This window comes from Gorilla gorilla, chromosome 6 (assembly GCF_029281585.2).
Source record: "Gorilla gorilla gorilla isolate KB3781 chromosome 6, NHGRI_mGorGor1-v2.1_pri, whole genome shotgun sequence".
NCBI lineage: Eukaryota > Metazoa > Chordata > Mammalia > Primates > Hominidae > Gorilla > Gorilla gorilla.
The window spans coordinates 147,842,114-147,861,520 of record NC_073230.2 but is presented as its reverse complement, the minus strand read 5'-3'; the positions used below and the strand labels follow the sequence as shown (position 1 = coordinate 147,861,520).

At 46.8% G+C, this 19,407-nt stretch overlaps 1 protein-coding gene across 2 annotated transcripts in view; it reads left to right on the top strand.

Moving 5' to 3' along the window:
* The window catches only part of ATP6V0A4 (ATPase H+ transporting V0 subunit a4), a 92,688-nt gene that overhangs the window by 43,824 nt on the left and 29,457 nt on the right, over nt 1–19,407 (top strand). For both annotated transcript variants that reach the window (XM_055393202.2, XM_019031575.4), the window contains 5 exons: nt 1,801–2,013; nt 5,318–5,468; nt 7,086–7,225; nt 9,383–9,540; nt 14,985–15,078. In XM_055393202.2, the coding sequence (XP_055249177.1) occupies nt 1,801–2,013; nt 5,318–5,468; nt 7,086–7,225; nt 9,383–9,540; nt 14,985–15,078 (756 nt within the window). The remainder of the gene's footprint in view (nt 1–1,800; nt 2,014–5,317; nt 5,469–7,085; nt 7,226–9,382; nt 9,541–14,984; nt 15,079–19,407) is intronic.

The following is a 19,407-nucleotide window of genomic DNA, read 5'->3' as shown; positions in this document are numbered from 1 at the left end:
AGGAAATAAAATAAATAAAATTTAGTAGCTGCATGTGGCTGTGGTAGAAGTCAACTCAGTTTTAGATTCTGGACAAGTATGTTAAGAAATTAGATATGTGCATCTTTCAAAACCCTTAGGCTAGCAGACAACTTTACTTTTCCAGAAAACCTGTGTTTAATTTTTTTTTTTTTTTTTTTTTTTTTTTGAGATGGAGTTTTGCTCTTGTTGCCCAGGCTGGAGTGCAGTGGCGCAATCTCGGCTCACCGCAACCTCCGCCTCCCGGGTTCAAGTGATTCTCCTGACTCAACCTTCCGAGTAGCTGGGATTACAGGCATGCGCCACCATGCCTGGCTAATTTTGTATTTTTAGTAGAGATGGGGTTTCTCCATGTCGGTCAGGCTGGTCTCAAACTCCCCACCTCAGGTGATCCACCCACCTCATCCTCCCAAAGGGCTGGGATTACAGGCGTGAGCCACTGCGCCTGGCCTGTGTTTAATTTTTTAATCCCCTCCATTACTTCTTTGTCACTTGTCAGCAACACTGTTTCCCCGAAGCCATTGAAGTCCTTTCCCCCCAATACTCCATGCTTGATTTTATGAAAACGTCATGAGGAGAATGGAAAAGAAATTCTGCTAGATGTGTACTTACATTTAGTATGATGGGTTGCTGCTGTGTCGAGGGCTTCGGGTGATCCCAGCTGAGCAGCTTCTGCAGGGGCAGCTTTCTCCTTTGGTTCAGTCTCTGCCAGAGATGAATCTTAGACACTGTCTGATGCTGAGGCATTTAATTCGGGCTGTGCTCTTTGAGGTTTCTGAAAGTCACCTCTGTGCTGAGGTGCTCTTGTCTCCTGGAAATCCCCAGGCCAGGTGGCATTATATTGCTAAGTGACAGGTAGTATTGGGCTTGTGAGACACTTCGGTGGCCTCATGGCTCTCATTAATCTTACAGCCACTATGTCTCTCTTACAGTGTGTCTCTTACAGAGGCCATGTGTGCTGAAAAAGATTACCCTGTTTGTTGTATCATCAAAACATAAAAATGATTTCCATTAAATAAATTCTGTGTGGGCCCAATTGTCCATTCATTCCTTCATTCATTCACTTGTCATTTATTGGAGGGATTATGTATATAAAGGGTTGTGGTAGATGTAGTAATCTCTTAGGGTTGCTATAACAAATTACAGCAAACTGGGTGGCATAACACAATAGAGATTTATTCTGTCGCGGTTCTGGAGGCCAGAGGTCTGAAATCAAGGCGTCAGCAGGGCCGTGCTCCCTCGGAAGACCTGAAGGGGGCCCCCTCCTTGCCTCTCCCCAGCTCTGGTGCTGCGGGCCGTCCTCCGCATTCCTTGGCTTGCAGGTGCCTACTTCTCTGCCTCTGTTGTCACGTGGTGTTCTTTCCTGTGTGCCTCTGTGTCTACGTTTCTTATCAGGACAGTGGTCATATGGGATTAGGGCCCATTCAAATCCAGTATGACCTCTTCTTAACCTGATTCCATCTGCGAAGACCCTCTTTCCAAAAAGGCCATATTCACAGGTATCAGAGTTTAGGACTCTTTTATGTGGACAATTCAACCCATAACAATAGGACAATGAGGAATTTAGAAGAAAAGGAAGATACAATCTCTGCCTAAGGGTTTTAGCCTCTAGCGGGGGAGATAAACTGCTCAGGAGAGTTCAAGGCCAGGTGACCGCCACAGGTCAAAGGAGCCCGCTCAGAGCAGAGGAAGCTGCTGTGGCCTGTGGCACTCCATTTTTGGCACCTTGTCAAACAGCTCTGTGAAGGTTCTCTGTTTTCCTGTGTGTTGTTTTTTGTATAGGTCATAACACAAACAGAGTCTCACCGCCAGCGCCTGCTGCAGGAAGCCGCTGCCAACTGGCACTCCTGGCTCATCAAGGTGCAAAAGATGAAAGCTGTCTACCACATCCTGAACATGTGCAACATCGACGTCACCCAGCAGTGTGTCATCGCCGAGATCTGGTTCCCGGTGGCAGATGCCACACGTATCAAGAGGGCACTGGAGCAAGGCATGGTGCGTGGCAGGTGGAGCCAGGAGGGGTCCGATGAGTCAGCCCCTCTGCTGGGCTCTCAGAGGGTGTGGGCCTCATGGGCGACATGAACTCAAGTGACTTGGTGGTAGGATTGCTTCCTTCATCTTTGTGTCTTCAGTTATCAACCCCACTCGAGGACATAAAAGAAATTCCTTTGTCTTTTCAGTGTTTGACAGTTGTTCACCATTTTTTGACCTTTTGTGAGTATGTATTGAGCTTTTTTTTTTTTTTTTTTAAGTAGAATCTCGCTCTGTAGCCCAGGCTGTTGTGCAGTGGCACAGTCTCGGCTCGCTGCAATCTCTGCCTCCCGGGTTCAAGTGATTCTCCTGCCTCAGCCTCCCGAGTAGCTGGGGTTACAGGTGCGCCCTACCATGTCCAGCAAATTTTTGTATTTTTAGTAGAGACGGGGTTTCACCATGTTGGCTGGGCTGGTCTTAAACTCCTGACCTCAGGTGATTCGCCTGCCTCGATCTCCCAAACTGCTGAGATTACAGGTGTGAGACATCACACCCGGCCATACTGAGCATTAATGGGCCAATCTCTCAGCTAGACTATCGTTTTGGGGGGATTTTGTCTTTTTTTCTTATTAAAGGCGGGGATCTCGCTATGACACCCAGGCTGGAGTGCAGGGCTGTTCACAGGCACGGGCATACTGCCCTACAGCCTCAAACTCCTGGGCTCAGGTGATCCTCCTGTCTCAGCCTCCCAAGTGGCTAGGACTACAGGCACGCGCCACCATGCCCAGCTCCACTCTGCTAGACTGTAGATACCACCTGTTACCTCATGGAGGTTATAGTCTAGCTAGAAAGATGAATAACCAAGCACCTATAATAAGAGCCAAAATATGTAGATTGCTTGCGGTGTGTCCGCGATGGCTAAGCACTCTGTCCTTGTTGAGTTCTCACCGCTCCCTCCATTCATTCCTTAGACATTCCCTGTGTACTAGGAACGGATCTAGGGCTTACACACTGGCAGGCCAAGACCCTGCTTTGATAGACATTCTAGAAAGGGACACGGAGGCACGTCCGTGACTAATGAGATTTCAGGCAGTGATGAGTGGTGGGCAGGAAACCAAGCAGGGGATGGCGAGGGGCGGGATGGAGAGGAGGGCTTGTTCTGATCACCGTTATTCACCCCATTGAAGGAGGGACCCCCTCCTGCCCTAAATAGTACAAGATGGCCGAACACATTACCCCGACACTGGACAGACAGGCTTGACAGCTGTTTTTAGTCACTCGTCTTCAGAGCCCAGGGGAGAAGGACACCGCACGCCATGCGGGCCACACAGGGCTTGCCCTCGGGAACTGCGTTTGGGAGCAGAGTGAACCAGCAGGGCCGGTGGGAGGCAGGCTCTGCAGTGAACGAGGGTGAGGTGACCTCTGGTTCTTGCAGAAGGATGTGATTAGCTTGTTTGAATAATTTCACGGGGTGGGAAGAGTGAAACTGTTAGGTTGAGGAGTGGGTGGCATGCAGCTGGTTCGGCCGATGGGGAACTAGCTGGGTGGCATATCTGGTGACGGCAGATCTCGTGGTATCTGAAGAAACCCTCTCTGAGCAGGCGGCATTGATAGCATGGGAAGGTTGGGTGTGGGAGGAAGGGTTTTTCAGGCGGAGGGATCTGAAGTAAAGGCCTTGCAGTAGGAATGGGTTAGAAGGTGGGAGCTTTCTTTATCCCCTTCGTACAGATAAAGAAATGGAGGCACAGAAAGTAGAAGTAACCTGACTACAGTCCTATAGCCAGGAGGCAGGGTTTGAATACAGAAACTGTTCCTCATAACAGTCGATGTCCCCACATCATGGTCCAAAAACCACCTAAATGGGGCACTTAAAAAGCATTTCAACCCGGCTGAGCAGGGCGGGGGTGCGTCCTGGAGGAAGTGATGCATGCGCAGAGCGCTGGGAGGCTGGCCGGGGAGCAGGTGAAGGGAGGTGGGGCCTCCTGAAGGCAGAGGAGGATTGAAGCTGGGACCGTGAGCACTCGTCCAGCTGGTGTCAGATCCCACTGGGTGTGCATGTGGCAAGTGCTGTTGGGTGTGCGGTGGCTGTACGGTTCCTGGACAGGGAGCACTTGGAATTGTCAAGACTCGAGTAGGTAGAATGGATGCAGTGGCTCACGCCTGTAATACCAGCACTTTGGGAGGCTGAAGTGGGAGGATCATTTGAGCCTAGGAGTTCAAGACCAGCCTGCGTAACATAGCATTGTATGGTTGTAGTCCCAGCTACTCAGGAAGCTGTGGCGGGAGGATCACTTGAGCCCAGAAGTTTGAGGCTGTAGTGAGCTATGATCATGTTACTGCACTCCAGCCTGGGACTTCCTGTCTCAGGAAGAAAAAAAAAAGAAAAAGAAAAAAGACCTGAGCAAGTGGAGAAGAGAGGTGGCTAGTGTAGACATGGCCGGTTTCCATGGGGAAGCGTGGGGAGGGGTGAAGGTGTGAATGGAAGATTAAGGCATATTGTTAAGTCTTGATCACAAGACTAAAGAGTTTTGATTTCATTCTTTAGGCGATAGGCAGCCTTTGAAGATTTTAAAGCAGGAGAGTAACATGAGTAAAATAGTGCTTTTTGTTTGTTTTATTAAAAGAGTGCTTGAGCAATCTGGGTGTTAGATAAACGGACAGGGGAGAGGCTGGCAGAGATGCTGAGGCTTGGAGCTAGGGTGATAGCTGTGGGAATCGGAGGAAAGATTCCGAAGGGATAATTAGCAAGCTTTGCTGGGTGATCGACTGACTGAAACCAGAGAAGGGACAAATCCATGATTCCAAGATTCTAGGAATCTGGGAGAATGGAGGCTCTGCTGAAGGGGCAGGGAGTTTGTGGAGGGGACCTGGCTTTGTGGAGAGTTGATGAATTCAGGATTAGGCTCCTGGATTTTGTGGCGTTGGTGACACACTGGAGTTTGAAAGTCTAAGCAGGCAATTAGGAAAAAATTGGGGAAGGGTCAGAGCCATTTGGAAGAGGGGGATGAATTGAGAAAGTGGAGAGGAGGAAAGCATAGAGGGCCAGGAGTCATAACATTCGCATTTACAGCAGTAGGTGACAGGAGATTGTCAGAGACTCCAGAGGGACTCAGTTCTCTTGACAGCCCTCCCATGAGATGAATTGTATAAATATTGGAAAGGTATTAACTCTCTACACATAAGGTCGTGAGTCTCAGAGAGATCAAGAGATTGCCCCAAGTTCGCTCAGTGAGGGACAGCAGGAGCTGGGACTGTGACCTTTGTGCTGACACCCAGCCCAAGACTCTTCTCCTTACATCTTTGTCGCTTTTTTTTTTTTTTTTTCCAGGAACTAAGTGGCTCCTCCATGGCCCCCATCATGACCACAGTGCAATCTAAAACAGCCCCTCCCACATTTAACAGGACCAATAAATTCACAGCTGGCTTCCAGAATATTGTTGATGCCTATGGTGTCGGCAGCTACCGGGAGATAAACCCAGGTAAAGATCCGATGAACTGCATGACTGGGTAGCTTGAAAGTGAAAACTGGTAAGATGGACCCCTGAGGTGACCGAGGAGGTGAACTTGTTAAAACTGTGAGGCTTGGGGCTAGGGTAGTAGCTGTGGGAATCGGAGGAATAAGTAGGATAGTAGGGGCAAGTAGTAGGATTCCTAAAATCCTCCTTGGTTTCCTAATACCCTGTGGTGTCGTCTATAAATGCCGATTGGTGAAAGAGTTGTTCTTTGTCTTCACCTGTGCACCCTTAAACTGCAACCTCATCAGGCAGCCGAAGTCAGTGTTCATTTCCTTCACCAATACAATGAGGGCCATACCTTGGCATCTTCACAGTCCTGTAGTTATTGTGTGGGAAAGACACCAGTACACAGAACTTAGAAGACTCGATTCTTGGTGTCCTAAGCTGTGGAATCTTGCTACCTTGGTTAATAAAATAAAGGTGTAGGCTGGGTTTGGTGGCTCACGCCTGTAATCCCGGCACTTTGGGAGGCGGAGGAGGTGGATCGCTTGAGGTCAGGAGTTCGAGACCAGCTTGACCAACATGGCAAAACCCTGTTTCTACTAAAAATACAAAAATTAGCAGGGCATGGTGGCAGGCAGCTGTAATCCCAGCTACTCAGGAGGCAGAGGCAGGAGAATCGCTTGAATCCAGGAGGCGGAGATTGCAGTGAGCTGAGACTGCACCACTGCACTCTAGCCTTGCTGACAGAGCGAGATCCTGTCTCAAAAAATAGATAAAATAAAATAAAATGAAAGGATAGACCAGATACAGATACCCTTTATCCAAGCAGTGCATGGTGATTGTTCTTCTCCAGCCTGAGGCCCAGTCGAATTTGTGGCCTGTAATGCAGGGGCCTCCTGGGTTGAGGGTCCCTGCGAGCAAACTGCTGGTGGTGTGTGGTGCATGTGAATGGTGGAGAAACAGACAAAAGATGGGTGTGGAGAAGAGTATAGAAAGCACCTAGAGAGAGAAAGCTGATCTTGTGTTCCATCAAACTTTGTGATTTTTTCTTTTTTTTTTTTTTTTGACTTTGTGATTTTTGACAAGTCACTTAGCTTCTCTAAGCCTCAGCACATCTGTAAAGTGGGGAATAAGAATGCCTACTCATAGGCTGGGCGCAGTGGCTCATGCCCATAATCCCAACACTTTGGGAGGCCGAGGTGGGAGGATTGCTTGAAACCAGGAGTTCGAGACCAGCCTGGGCAATATAGCGAGACCTTATCTCTATAGAAAATTTTAAAAATTAGTTAGGCATGGTGGCACACATCTGTAGTTCCAGCTACTCAAGAGGCTGAGGTGGGAGGATCACTTGAGCCCAGGAGGTGGAGGTTGCAGTGAGCCATGATTGTGCCACTGCACTCCAGCCTGGGTGACAGAGCGAGACCCTCTTTCAAAAAAAATTGAAAAACAGAATGCCTGGAAACAGATGCACTCATTTATGTGGCAGCTAAGCATGTGTCAGGTAGGGATGGTGAGAAAAGACAACCAGAAAGGCTTAAGGAAACCCGCATGCAAATCGTGGAGCTGTGGCAGGGAATCTGAGATGGGGGCCCCGAGGCTATGCTGAGGCCTCAGGCGTTGTGTGTCTCCCCTCCGCAGCCCCCTACACCATCATCACTTTCCCCTTCCTGTTCGCTGTGATGTTTGGAGACTGTGGTCATGGAACCGTGATGCTCCTGGCTGCACTTTGGATGATTCTGAATGAGAGACGCTTGCTCTCCCAGAAGACAGACAATGAGGTGAGTGTCCATTGACCGTCTTGCCTCCATTCATTTTCAGAATATGAAAATCTGTATGTGGTTTTCACCATAGAAATAACACGTTTTTATGAAAAATAAGGGAGAGAAGGAAAGTAAAAAAGAGCCAAAATTAACCTAAAACTTCTGGCCAAAGGTAATTCCTTTGGATGGTTTGGTGCCGTTCCTTTCAACATTTTTGGGTTTTTGTTCATGACTTGATAAGGCATCGATTTTTCTTTTTCATTGTATATTTTTTCTAACTCTGATGTTTTTGCCTGATTATGAAAGCAATACATAATCACTGCAAAAATTAGGAAAATGCAACCATCTAATGACCTAGAGAAAAATCACCGTGAATGCTTTTGGATATCTTTCCAATTTGTTTGTGCTTATCCACCAATTTTTCAAAAATTGGCATCAAGTAATGCATACTATTTGTAGTATTTTTACTTAAAATATCATGAGTATTTGTTCATGGCAGAAGCAGCCTGGGACCCGTGTTCTTCTGAACACTGAGAAACCCTGAACATTGTTTCCCCACTCTTAAGTTTCTCCACCTTTGCAGAGTGCTGTGAAGGCTGAGACAACTCAGGAGGGTGCATTGGTTCAAAGTTTATTGGCTGGCCAGGCGCAGTGGCTCACACCTGTAACCCCACCGCTTTGGGAGGCCATGGTGGGTGGGTCATTTGAGATCAGGGGTTCGAGGCCAACGTGGCCAACATGGTGAAACCCCGTCTCTACTAAAAATACAAAAATTAGCCAGGCATGGTGGTGGGCACCTGTAGTCCCAGCTACTCGGGAGGCTGAGGCTGGAGAATTACTTGAACCCGGGAGGTGGAGGTTGCAGTGAGCTGAGATTGCACCACTTTACTCCAGCCTGGGTGACAGAGAGGGACTCCATCTTAAAAAAAAAAAAAACATATCTGCAATGTTTTATTATAGGTTGAATTAATTACAGCTAGGTCAGCGATGTTGAGGTTAGTGAGCGGAATCAACCTGTGACCAATATAGTTTTCCATGCCAAGCTTAAAGATATGATTTTGTATGGTAAACATTTTGAGTTTCAGAGTTACACGTCAGCACTTCTTGGAATGATTGACACACATTATTCAGTATTATGACAAAGCACTTTATTCTTCTCAGCAGACATAGTCAGACAGGGATTCAACTTTACAATGACAAGATGCAAAATGAGTATATATCTGACTTGTCATAAATGTAGCAGCCATGGGAGGCCAGTTCAGTGCTTATTTCCTGGAAGCACCTGAGACAACAGCCACCGACTTTCAAGTCCCTTCCTAAGCAGATGAGGCCTTGCTTGCACTTCAGTTTATTTTCTAATGCAGGTGCAATGGAAGAATCTGAGGCATGCATATATATATATAATATATATATACGTATATATATAATATTTATTATAAATATATATTATAATAATATGTTATAAACATATATATTATAAATATATATATATATATATATATATATATATTTTGAGACAGAGTCTTGCTCTGTCACCCAGGCCGGAGTGCAGTGGGGCAATCTCAGCTCACTGCAACCTCCGCCTCCCGGGTTCAAGTGATTCTCCTGCCTCAGCCTCCTGAGTAACTGCGACTAACGTGCATACCACCACATCTGGCTAATTTTTAGTAAAGACGGGGTTTCACCATGTTGGTCAGGCTGGTCTCGAACTCCTGACCCCAGGTGATCTGCCCACGTTGGCCTCCCAAAGTGTTGGGATTACAGGTGTGAGCCACCACACCCGGCCTTTTTTTTTTTGAGACACAGGCTGGAGTGCAGTGGTGCAATCTTGGCTCACTGCAGCCTCCAACTCCCAGGTTCAAGTGATTCTCCTGCCTCGGCCTCCCAAGTAGCTGGGATTACAGGCATGCACCACCACGCCCAGCTAATTTTTGCCTATATGGTTTTTGTTTCATGATAACAAATACCAGCCTAGGACTTTTTGGTGCACCTATATGTTCCAAAAACCATGATGTGTGTGCTCTTCCTGTCTGGATGATTGATGTCTGCTGTGGTCATGTGGCTCCCCCAAGGGTGCCTGCACCGGTGATGCTGGAGATATCCTGTAGAACGCTTCCCTCCGGGGTCTGCTTCAGAGCCCACTGACAATCATCCTCTCTGTCTCTCTGAGGCCAGATTTGGAACACCTTCTTCCACGGGCGCTATCTGATCCTACTTATGGGCATCTTCTCCATCTACACGGGTTTGATCTACAATGACTGCTTCTCCAAGTCCTTGAACATCTTTGGCTCTTCTTGGAGTGTCCAACCCATGTTCAGAAACGGCACATGGAAGTGAGTTGACAGACAGAGATGGTGTAGTCGCTGGCCATCCAGGTGGCCTCAGTGACTGTTTTCATGGTTGGGGGAGTCTACACCTAGGTCTACTCAGAGGTGCACTTGAAAATTCAAAACAAATAGGCCAGACACAGTGGCTCATGCCTGTAATCCCAGTGCTCTGGGAGGCTGAGGCGGGCGGATCACCTGAGGTTAGGAGTTCGAGACCAGCCTGGCCGACATGGTGAAACCTGGTCTCCACTAAAAATACAAAAATTAGCCAGATGTGGTGGCAGGTGCCTGGAATCTCAGCTACTCGGGAGGCTGAGGCAGGAGAATTGCTTGAGCCTGGGAGGCGGAGGTTGCAGTGAGCTGAGATTGCGCCACTGCACTCCAGCCTGGGTGACAGAGTGAGACTCCATCTCCAAAAGAAAAAGAAAAAGAAAAAATAGCCAAGTGTGTTGGCACGCCTTTAGTCCTAGCTACTTGGGAGGCTGAGGCAGGAGAATGGCTTGGGCCAAGGAGGTCAAAGCTGCATGAGCTACAATCACACCATTGCACTCCAGCCTGGGCAACACAGCAAGATGCTGTCTCAAAAGCAAATGAGAGGCTGGGCATGGTGGCTTACGCCTGTAATCTCAACACTTTGGGAGGCCGAGGCGGGAGGATCACTTGAGGTCAGGAGTTCGAGACCAGCCTGGCCAACATGGTGAAACCCCGTCTCTACTAAAAATACAAAAATTAGCTGGGCATGGTGGCACATGCCTGTAATCCCAGCTACTCGGGAGGCCAAGGCACGAGAATTGCTTGAATCCAGGAGGTGGAGGTTGCAGCGAGCCGAGATCACACCATTGCACTCCAGCCTGGGCAACAGAGCAAGACTCCAACTGAAAAAAAAAAGCAGCTGAGGAAAGGGTTGGTTTTGCAATGCTGTCTCCCTGTATTTGTCCTGTGGCTGACAGATTTGGGGGCAGGGGATACCTGGTAAGGATATGTGGGTACCGTAGAATAGAGAGACCTGGAAGCTCTCTAAATCCCCACAGTCCACCCTTCCCCTATGCATTCTACAGTGATTTTATGCAGTTAATCAGACAAGCAGACTTCAGAATGGAAACATAACCTTTTAGGAATGGAGACTTTTATGGGGAGAAAGATTTTAGAGTTTGAGAGGTAGGTCAATTTAATGAACTGGGGGAGAACAGGGGACTCTGGAGGAGAGGGGACTGTGAAGTGAACAAATAGAAATTGCGACAGCCTCTTGATTTTGGAGGTGATCTTAGGCTACGTGCATCACGTACCTGAGATTCCCACAGTAGCGTGAGGGCTAATTTGTAAAACCTACATATCAATGGTGACGTTTCCTAACATCTGTCTCTGCCCGTCTCCTTTGGGTCAGCTTAAGATTTCCCTGTCTCATTCTGGAGCTTCCCTTTGAACAAATGAGAAAAGAGGACCAAAGTGAAGGCTGAGCTAGGTAAACATGTTCACAATCTCTTTTCCCATTCTTCCTCTCCCAAGGAAGGGACTTCACGGGTCTTACTGGCTCACCAAAATCTGTGGTGAACGTCATAAATGGGGGACAGAATGAACAATCAATTTCATCCAAGAGTTTTTCAGTTAGAAAAGATTCAATCCTGGGTTTATTTTTATTTTTATTTTTTTTTGAGATGGAGTCTTGCTCTGTCACCCAGGCTAGAGTACAGTGGCGCAATCTCAGCTCACTGCAACCTCCACCTCCCGGGTTCAAGCGATTCTCCTGCCTCAGCCTCCTGAGTAGCTGGGACTACAGGCACACACCACCACACCCAGCTAAGTTTTGTATTTTTGGTAGAGGTGGGGTTTCACCATGTTGGCCAGGATGGTCCCGATCTCCTGACCTCGTGATCCACCTGCCTCAGCTTCCCAAAGTGCTAGGATTACAGGCATGAGCCACACGCCCGGCCCAATCCTGGGTTTCTTTTGACAAAGCTTTCCTGAGGGCATTCAAAGCGCTTGATGTTGGCACACAGAGGCTCCAAGAGACTGTAGAAATATTTAGTGTGGGGCAAGGAGATTCTAACGCAGTCCCTTCTTATTTCTCTGCTAGGCCTAAGTTCCCTGAAGTAGAGATGGGATTCCCCACCGTAAATATAGAAAAAAAATATATAGAAAAATGAAGGATAAAACGTTTTCTGGAATGACATACAGACAGCTATATCTGTGATTTTTTTTTTTTTTTGCTTTGCAATTAGTATTCTAAAGAGATGCCCAAAAGAACAAAACTTTCATAAATTTAAAAACAAATTAGGTTGAGCATGGTGGCTCACACCTGTGATCCCAGAACTTTGGGAGGCCAAAGTGGGAGGATTGCTTGAGCCCAGGAATTCAAGACCAGCCTGGGCAATATAGGGAGACCCTGTCTCTACATAAAATGAAAAAAAAAAAAAAATTAGCTGGGCAGTGGCACACGCCTGTGCTTCCAGCTACTTGGGAGGCTGAGACAGGAAGATCATTTGAGCCTGGGAGGTTGAGGCTGCAATGAACCGTGATGGCACTGTTGCACCCCAGCCTTGGCAATAGAGCAAGACCCCGTCTCAAACAAACAAACAAACAAACAAACAAACAAACACATTCATTCTTACACTTAGTTCTGCTCTTTAGATTTAAACTCATAAGTATAGAGATGAGTTTTATTTTTTATTTATTTTTTATTTTGAGGTGGAGTCTCGTTCTGTGGCCCAAGCTGGAGTGCAATGGCGCGATTTTGGCTCACTGCAACGTCTGCCTCCTGGGTTCTAGCAATTCTCCTGCCTCAGCCTCCCAAGTAGCTGGGATTATAGGTGTGCGCCACCACACCCAGTGCATTTTTATATTTTTAGTAGAGATGGGGTTTCACCATGTTGGCCAGGCTGGTCTTGAACTCCTGACCTCAGGTGATCCACCTGTCTCGGCCTCCCAAAGTGATGGGATTACAGGTGTGAGCCACCATGCTCGGCCGAGATGAGTTTTGAAACTTGTTCAATCTGCATAATTTCACCAGCCTACCAACATGAAATTCCATTTCCCACAGAGTATGATTGTGAAAGGCCCAAGTTAACTGTCTTGTTACCACTCTGCAGACATGGATATGAATGCTGTTCTCTTATGCACCTGCAAATGTCTTCTTCCCCAATTCAAGACTCTTTGGTCTTGAATTGGAGCAATGCTCAGCCATATGTGAAGGGTCAGGAGTATAAGGCAGAACCTCATTATCACTGTGGCAGAAGAAAACGACAGCTGAAGTACACAGTGAGCTGATTCTGGTCACCAGCTGCGACCTGGGTCTTGGACCTGCTTCCTTGATGGTTGAAAGACCACTGAAAACATTCCTGTAGTCACTGGAGTTGGGGGTATTGACTCAACAAGGGAAATGGTGCATCATTGGGAAACCATCTCTATTAAGAGGGTATTAGAAAGGGCTTAGAGGATTTAGCCTTTGTTAGGAGGCGGGGATGTTGGGTCATTTTTGTGGTTTGGACCGTGTCCTTCTTTTTGCCTGTATCGAGGTATGATTGTGGAATGATCTTGTTTTTTCTCACTCTATCGTAGTCGCCAGGTGGCCTTGCCTGATGTTGCTGTTCTATGAAGTTGCTTATGCTCAGCAGGAGACACGATGGCTTAGCTATGGGTGCCAGGCCAGTTCCTTCCTGTCAGGGGTGACTTTTCCCTTTATGAACACACAAACACTTCTCTGCTATGGAAATCCAGCCATTTGCACTGAGTCATGCCATTAGGATGGGGGTCATGTCTGGGCGAGTGACTCACGGTCAGCTGCTGCCACTGCACATTGAGGGCCAGGACAGTAGGCCAGGCTTCCCGATTCCCTCAGCTGCTACCTAAGGCCCCCAGCACCTCACTGCAGAAGGGAGGGAGTGTATTTCTGGGCGGCCTGTCAAGACTGTCTGCTGTCTGCTCTTCATCATTTCATTTTTTTTTAAATTTAATTTAATTTATTTTTTGTAGACAGAGTCTTGCTCTGTTGCCCAGGCTGGAGTGCAGTGGTGCAATATTGGCTCACTGCAACCTCCGCCTCCTGGTTTCAAGTAATTCTTCTGCCACAGCCTCCTGAGTAGCTGGGATTACAGGCATGCGGCACCACGCCTGACTAATTTTTGTATTTTTAGTAGAGATGGGGTTCCACCATGTTGGCCAGGCTGGTCTTGAAGTCCTGACCTCAAGTGATTCACCCACCTCAGCCTCCCAAAGTGCTGGGATTACAAGCATGAGCCACCGTACCAGGCCTGTTCCTCATCATTTCAAATGCTCATTCCTTGGGCCCTTCCACGGATGCAGTTCTTAAAAAAAAATCAACTCAACATTCTCATCCCCTTAAGGCTTGCAGAGACAGAGTAAGAAATTTCTGGGCCGGGCATCGTGGCTTACACCAAATCCCAGCACTTTGGGAGGCCAAGGCAGGCGGATCACTTGAGGTCAGGAGTTCGAGACCAGCCTGACCAACATGGTGGAACCCCATCTCTACTAAAAATACAAAAATTAGTCGGGCATGGTGCCACATGACTGTAATCCCAGCTACTCGGGAGCCTGAGGCAGGAGAATTGCTTGAACCTGGGGTTGGGGGGTGGGGGTGGCGGAGGTTGCAGTGAGCCAAGATCGTGCCATTGCACTCCAGCCTGGGCAATAAGAATGAAACGCAGTCTCAAAAAAAAAAAAAAAAAATTCTGGGTGAAAAGGGGACACAGATTTAAAGACATACAACGGGCTACATGTTTTTAGAGTTAAGTTTCATAGCAGTTGAGGTGTGTATGTGACAAAACAATCCATCCTTCAGAAGCAGCCCCAGTGTTCCCTGGGGAGACTTCCCAAGCATGTCCCTGGGCTGGGGTTTCTTTCCTGTGTGCTCCCAGCATCCCTGCCTTCTACCTCATTTCTGATGTGGTGCAAATCCTGATTTCCCTTCCTTTTCCTTCCCTTTCCCTTTCCCGTTCTGTCCCCTCTCCCCCTTCTCCCTTTTTTTTTTTCCTTTCAACAGAGTCTCACTCTGTTACCTGGGCTGGAGTGCAGTGGTATAATCATGGCTCACTGCAGCCTTGACCTCCCAGGCTCAAGGCAGTCCTCCTGCCTCAGCCTCCCAAGTAGCTGGAACTAAAGGCATGTGCCACCACAACCAGCTGGTCTCAAACTCCTGGACTTAAGGGATCCTCCCACCTCAGGCTCCCAAAGTGCTGGGATTATGAATGTAAGCCACTGCTCCCGGCCCTGAGTTTCTTTACTATAGCACATCAGGCTGAGATCTCTTTGGAAACTCAGATTGTAGCCTCAGTGTTTAGGACAATACTTGATGTGTAGTAGATATTGAATCAACTAAAGTGATGAATTGCACCAGTAGTTGGACTTTGATGGGCAAGTTCATGACTGGTGGTATTATAGTATTTTTTCTGCTCCGGTTGATCATTGTTTGTTTTTCTCCTTTTCTCCCTTTAAAGTACTCATGTAATGGAGGCAAATCTATATCTGCAGCTGGACCCAGCCATACCAGGAGTGTATTTTGGAAATCCATACCCATTTGGGATTGATCCGGTAATAATGTCTTCTTGGGTTAAATATTTATTATGTGAACTATCTTGTGGAGGAGACCTCTGGATAGAGAAGAAAAGGCCAACAAAGCCTGTCAAATCAACAAACTTGTGTTGAGATAAAATACCTTCTGCTGACGTTTTTGTGACACATAGAGCCAGAGTCAAGTAAATGTTCTGTCTACACCTTCTACCCAGCCCCATTTTCCATACAGTCCCCCAAACGTCTGCCTCTTTCTCCATCAATCATATCCCTGGTGGTTAATAATTGCTTCTTTAAAAGGCGCTTGGTTTCCTGGGGAGTATGCATATTACATAAGCTATTTAGCATCCTAATCAAGTTTAAGTTCCCCGCTTTGTATTTTCTTGCAGTGGGAAACATTTCCCTTTTTTCTAAAAAAGTGTGGATTTACTTTTATGTTTGCTTTGTTTTACTGCATAGAATTGACACGTTTTAAAAAAGGTATTTGCTTCATTTTATGTTTGTTATATCTATCTCAGTCAGCTAGATTTGAGCTAAGCAAAACGATACTTCCTCGCAGCCTGTAGATATAAAGGGGTTTTGAGGAGATACAACACATGCCCGTTCATGTAAAGCTGTTCATTTCTATTGGCCCAGTGCATGCTGCCACCAGGTGGCGGCCTTGTGCTCCAAATGAGCGTGAGTAGTCTGAAATTGAACCTGGCAAATGCTGTCCATGTTTCTTCTAAGCTCTTTCTTTATGGGAGAGAACCTGAGACCTCAGTTTTCGTTGCTGACAATTAGGAGTAAATAGTACTAGCCCTAAAACTGGTTTCCAGTCTCTCCCATCTTACAGGTCACCTCCTCTTAAGTTTTCCTGTGTCATTCTGCTATCGCCCGCCTCCCTGCCCTTATAAAAACATGAATTTTGCCCAGGATTTGTTTATACTTGCCACCCAGGGACACTTGCATTCTAAGTTTTATCAAAAGTGGTAAAGTCCTTGAAGGCTGGTGTGTAAGTTGCAAAGTGCTAAAAACTAATTTGAATTTTTGTGGCCTGCAAGACGTTGTCCTTGGTCAAAGGAATTTCATGTTTAGTAAGCAGGTGGAGAAGGAATCTAGATGGGGATGATCTTAGGGTCTGGTTGATCTTCCTTTGTTTGGAATCTCATTGCTCCAATGGTCTCGTCTCTCCCCTCCACAGCCCACAGTTAATTCATCAGCAAATCCTGCCTGTCCATTTCTGCTCCTCAGACAGAGTGGAGCTACGGTATTTCACATTGCAGAACTGAGTGATCCTGAGTTTTTACTCTGATGCAATTTTGTCATCTGCCCACAAGTTAGAAAAGAAAGAAAATATGTCAGGGTGTAAGAGAATGTGGGATATTGAAAATAATGAAATCTGTTCCTAGTAACATTTAGAATTTTGAAAAGTTCTGGTCTTTCTATCCTAAAATAATACATATATATGATTTTAAAAAATCTATACCACACAAAATATTATATAAAGAAAAGCAGGAGTTGGCCAGATGTGGTGGCTCATGACTGTAATCCCAGCACTTTGGGAGGTTGAGATGGGTGGATCGCTTGAGGTCAGGAGTTCGAGACCAGCCTGGCCAACATGGTGAAACCTTGTCTCCACTAAAAATACAGAAATTAGCTGGGCATGGTGGCACACACCAGTAGTCCCAGCTACTTGGGAGGCTGAGGCAGGAGAATTGCTTTAACCTGGGAGGTGGAGGTTGCAGTGAGCTGAGATCATGCCACTGCACTCCAGCCTAGGCAACCAGAGTGACAGCCCATCTCAAAAAAAAAAAAAAAGTAAAAATACCAAAATTAGCCAGGCATGGTAGCATATGCCTGTGATCCCAGCTACTCGGGAGGCTGAGGCAGGAGAAGTACTTGAATCTGGGAAGCAGAGGTTGCAGTAAGCTGAGATCACACCACTGCACTCCAGCTTGGGTGATACAGAGAGACTCTTCTCAAAAAAAAAAAAAAAAAAGAAGAAGAAGAAAAGCAGGAGTTGCCTTTCCTACCTCTCCAGTTCCTGCAGTCCTGTTCCTCAGAGATAACCACTTTAACAGAACACGTCTGTATTAGTCCATTTTCATGCTGGTGATAAAGACATCCCCGAGACTGGGTAATTTATAAAGAAAAAGATTGTGTGGGGAGACCACACAACGATGGTGGAAAGTGAAAGGCACATCTTACATGGCGGCAGGCAAGAGAGAGAATGAGAGCCAAGTGAAAGGGGTTTCCCCTTATAAAACCATCAGATCTCGTGAGACTTATGCACTCCCACGAGAACAGTATGGAGGAAACCACCCCCATGATTCAATGATCTCCCACCAGCTTCCTCCCACAGCAGGTGGGAATTATGGGAATAGAATTCAAGATGAAATTTGGGTGGGACACAACCAAACCATATCAATGTCTGTGCCTATGTTAGTTTGTATCATATATATATATATAAGGGCTTTTTACATAACACAGATTTCTACAGTGCATTTACTGACTGCGTTTGGCATCTATTTGTGAATCAAATCACAAAATATTTGGCCTTCATCATAGCCTGGGCTCTTAACGCAGGAATCAGACTGCCTGTGTTTAAATCTTTGCTTTTCTATTTACTTGCTCTGTGAGTTTGAGCACGTTAACATCTCTATGTCTGTTTCTTCACCTATAAAACGCGTATAATAACAGCCCTAGGCCGGGCGCGATGGCTCACACCTGTAATCCCAGCACTTTGGGAGGCCAAGGCGTGCGGATTATTTGAGGTCAGGAGTTTGACACCAGCCTGGCCAACATGGTGAAACCCCATCTCTACTAAAAATACAAAATTAGCTGGGCATAGTGGTGGGTGCCTGTAATCCCAGCTACTTGGGAGGCTGAGGCAGGAGAATCGCTTGAACCCGGGAGGCAGAGGTTGTAGTGAGCCGAGATTGCACCATTGCACCCCAGCCTGAGCAACAGAGCGAGACTCTGTCTCAAAAAAATAAAAATAAAAATAAAAAAAAACAGCAGCCCTAACTCCTAGGGTTGCTCGGCAAATGAAATTATGTTTACATGTAAAACCGCCAGAACAGAGTCTTATGCACAAACGTGGTAAATGCTTCTTGAATATTAGTTCCTCCTATGTTATTTCTTCCTAGGTATGTAAGTAACTTAATCTTCGTGAGGTTATGATAAATTACCTTATCTGTAAAATGAGAATAACTATATCTCATAGAGTTTTCAGTAGAACTAAATGAGATAAACACATCTAAATTGCTTAGTATGTACTTGGTACTTAACTATTAACATTTTAAAATTTTCTTTTTATTTATTTATTTATTTAGAGACAGAGTCTTGCTCTCTTGCCTAGGCTGTAATGTAGTGGCATGATCGTGGCTCACTGCAGCCTCGACCTCCTGGGCCTCAATCTCCCTGCTTCAGCCTTCCAAGCAGCTGGGACTACAGGCACTGTGCCATGCCATGCTGGGCTAATTTTTGTTTGTTTGTTTGTTTGTTTGTTTGTTTTGAGATGGAGTTTCACTTTTGTTGCCCAGGCCGGAGTGCAATAGTGCGATCTCGGCTTGCCACAGCCTCCGCCTCCTGGGTTCAACTGATTCTTCTGCCTCAGCCTCCTGAGTAGCTGGGATTACAGGCATGAGCCACCATGCCATGCTGGGCTAATTTTTTTAAAAAGCTTTTGTAGAGACGGGGTCTCACTTTGTTACCAGGCTGGTCTTAAACTCCTGACCTCAAGGGATCTTGCTGTCTTAGCCTCCCAAAGTGGTAGGATTACAAGCGTGAGCTGCTGCACCTGGCCAACATTTTTAATGTGTCAGATTTGGCTGGGTCTAAAGTGTACTAGCAGACCTGCCCTCACTGCATTGAGTGTGCCTGTGGGAACTGTCCAAACAGGTGGGCAAGGGGAATGCCGAGGACTGGGGCAGGCTTGGTGCCACTTAGACGCCAAGGCCCACGTGAGGGTAGAGGAGGCATCTCTGGGGTCTGGGCACCTGTTATTGAAGTCCCTTCTCCCCGCTTCTCAGCAGCCGCCTCCTCAGTGGGTGCCCCTCTGGCCTGGCTCAGGACATTGCAAAGGAAGGATCAGTGCAAATTAGCACCTGACTGTGTGAGCACATGTGTGTGTGTGATGGAGGGAGCGAGATGACTGTGTTTGAGGTTGTGTCTGGTTGGATGTTGGCCCCTTAACAGAAGCAGAGAAGTTTGGAGGAGGAAGTCATTTAGCAGAAAAGGTGAGAAAGCCATTGTGCCCTTGTCGCCTTTGACATGTCCCAGAGCAAACCTGAAAACATTTGGGATGTACCTCAAGTACAGGTGGGGACAGGGGAAGGAGCAAGGACTTGGAATCCTTTCCACAGA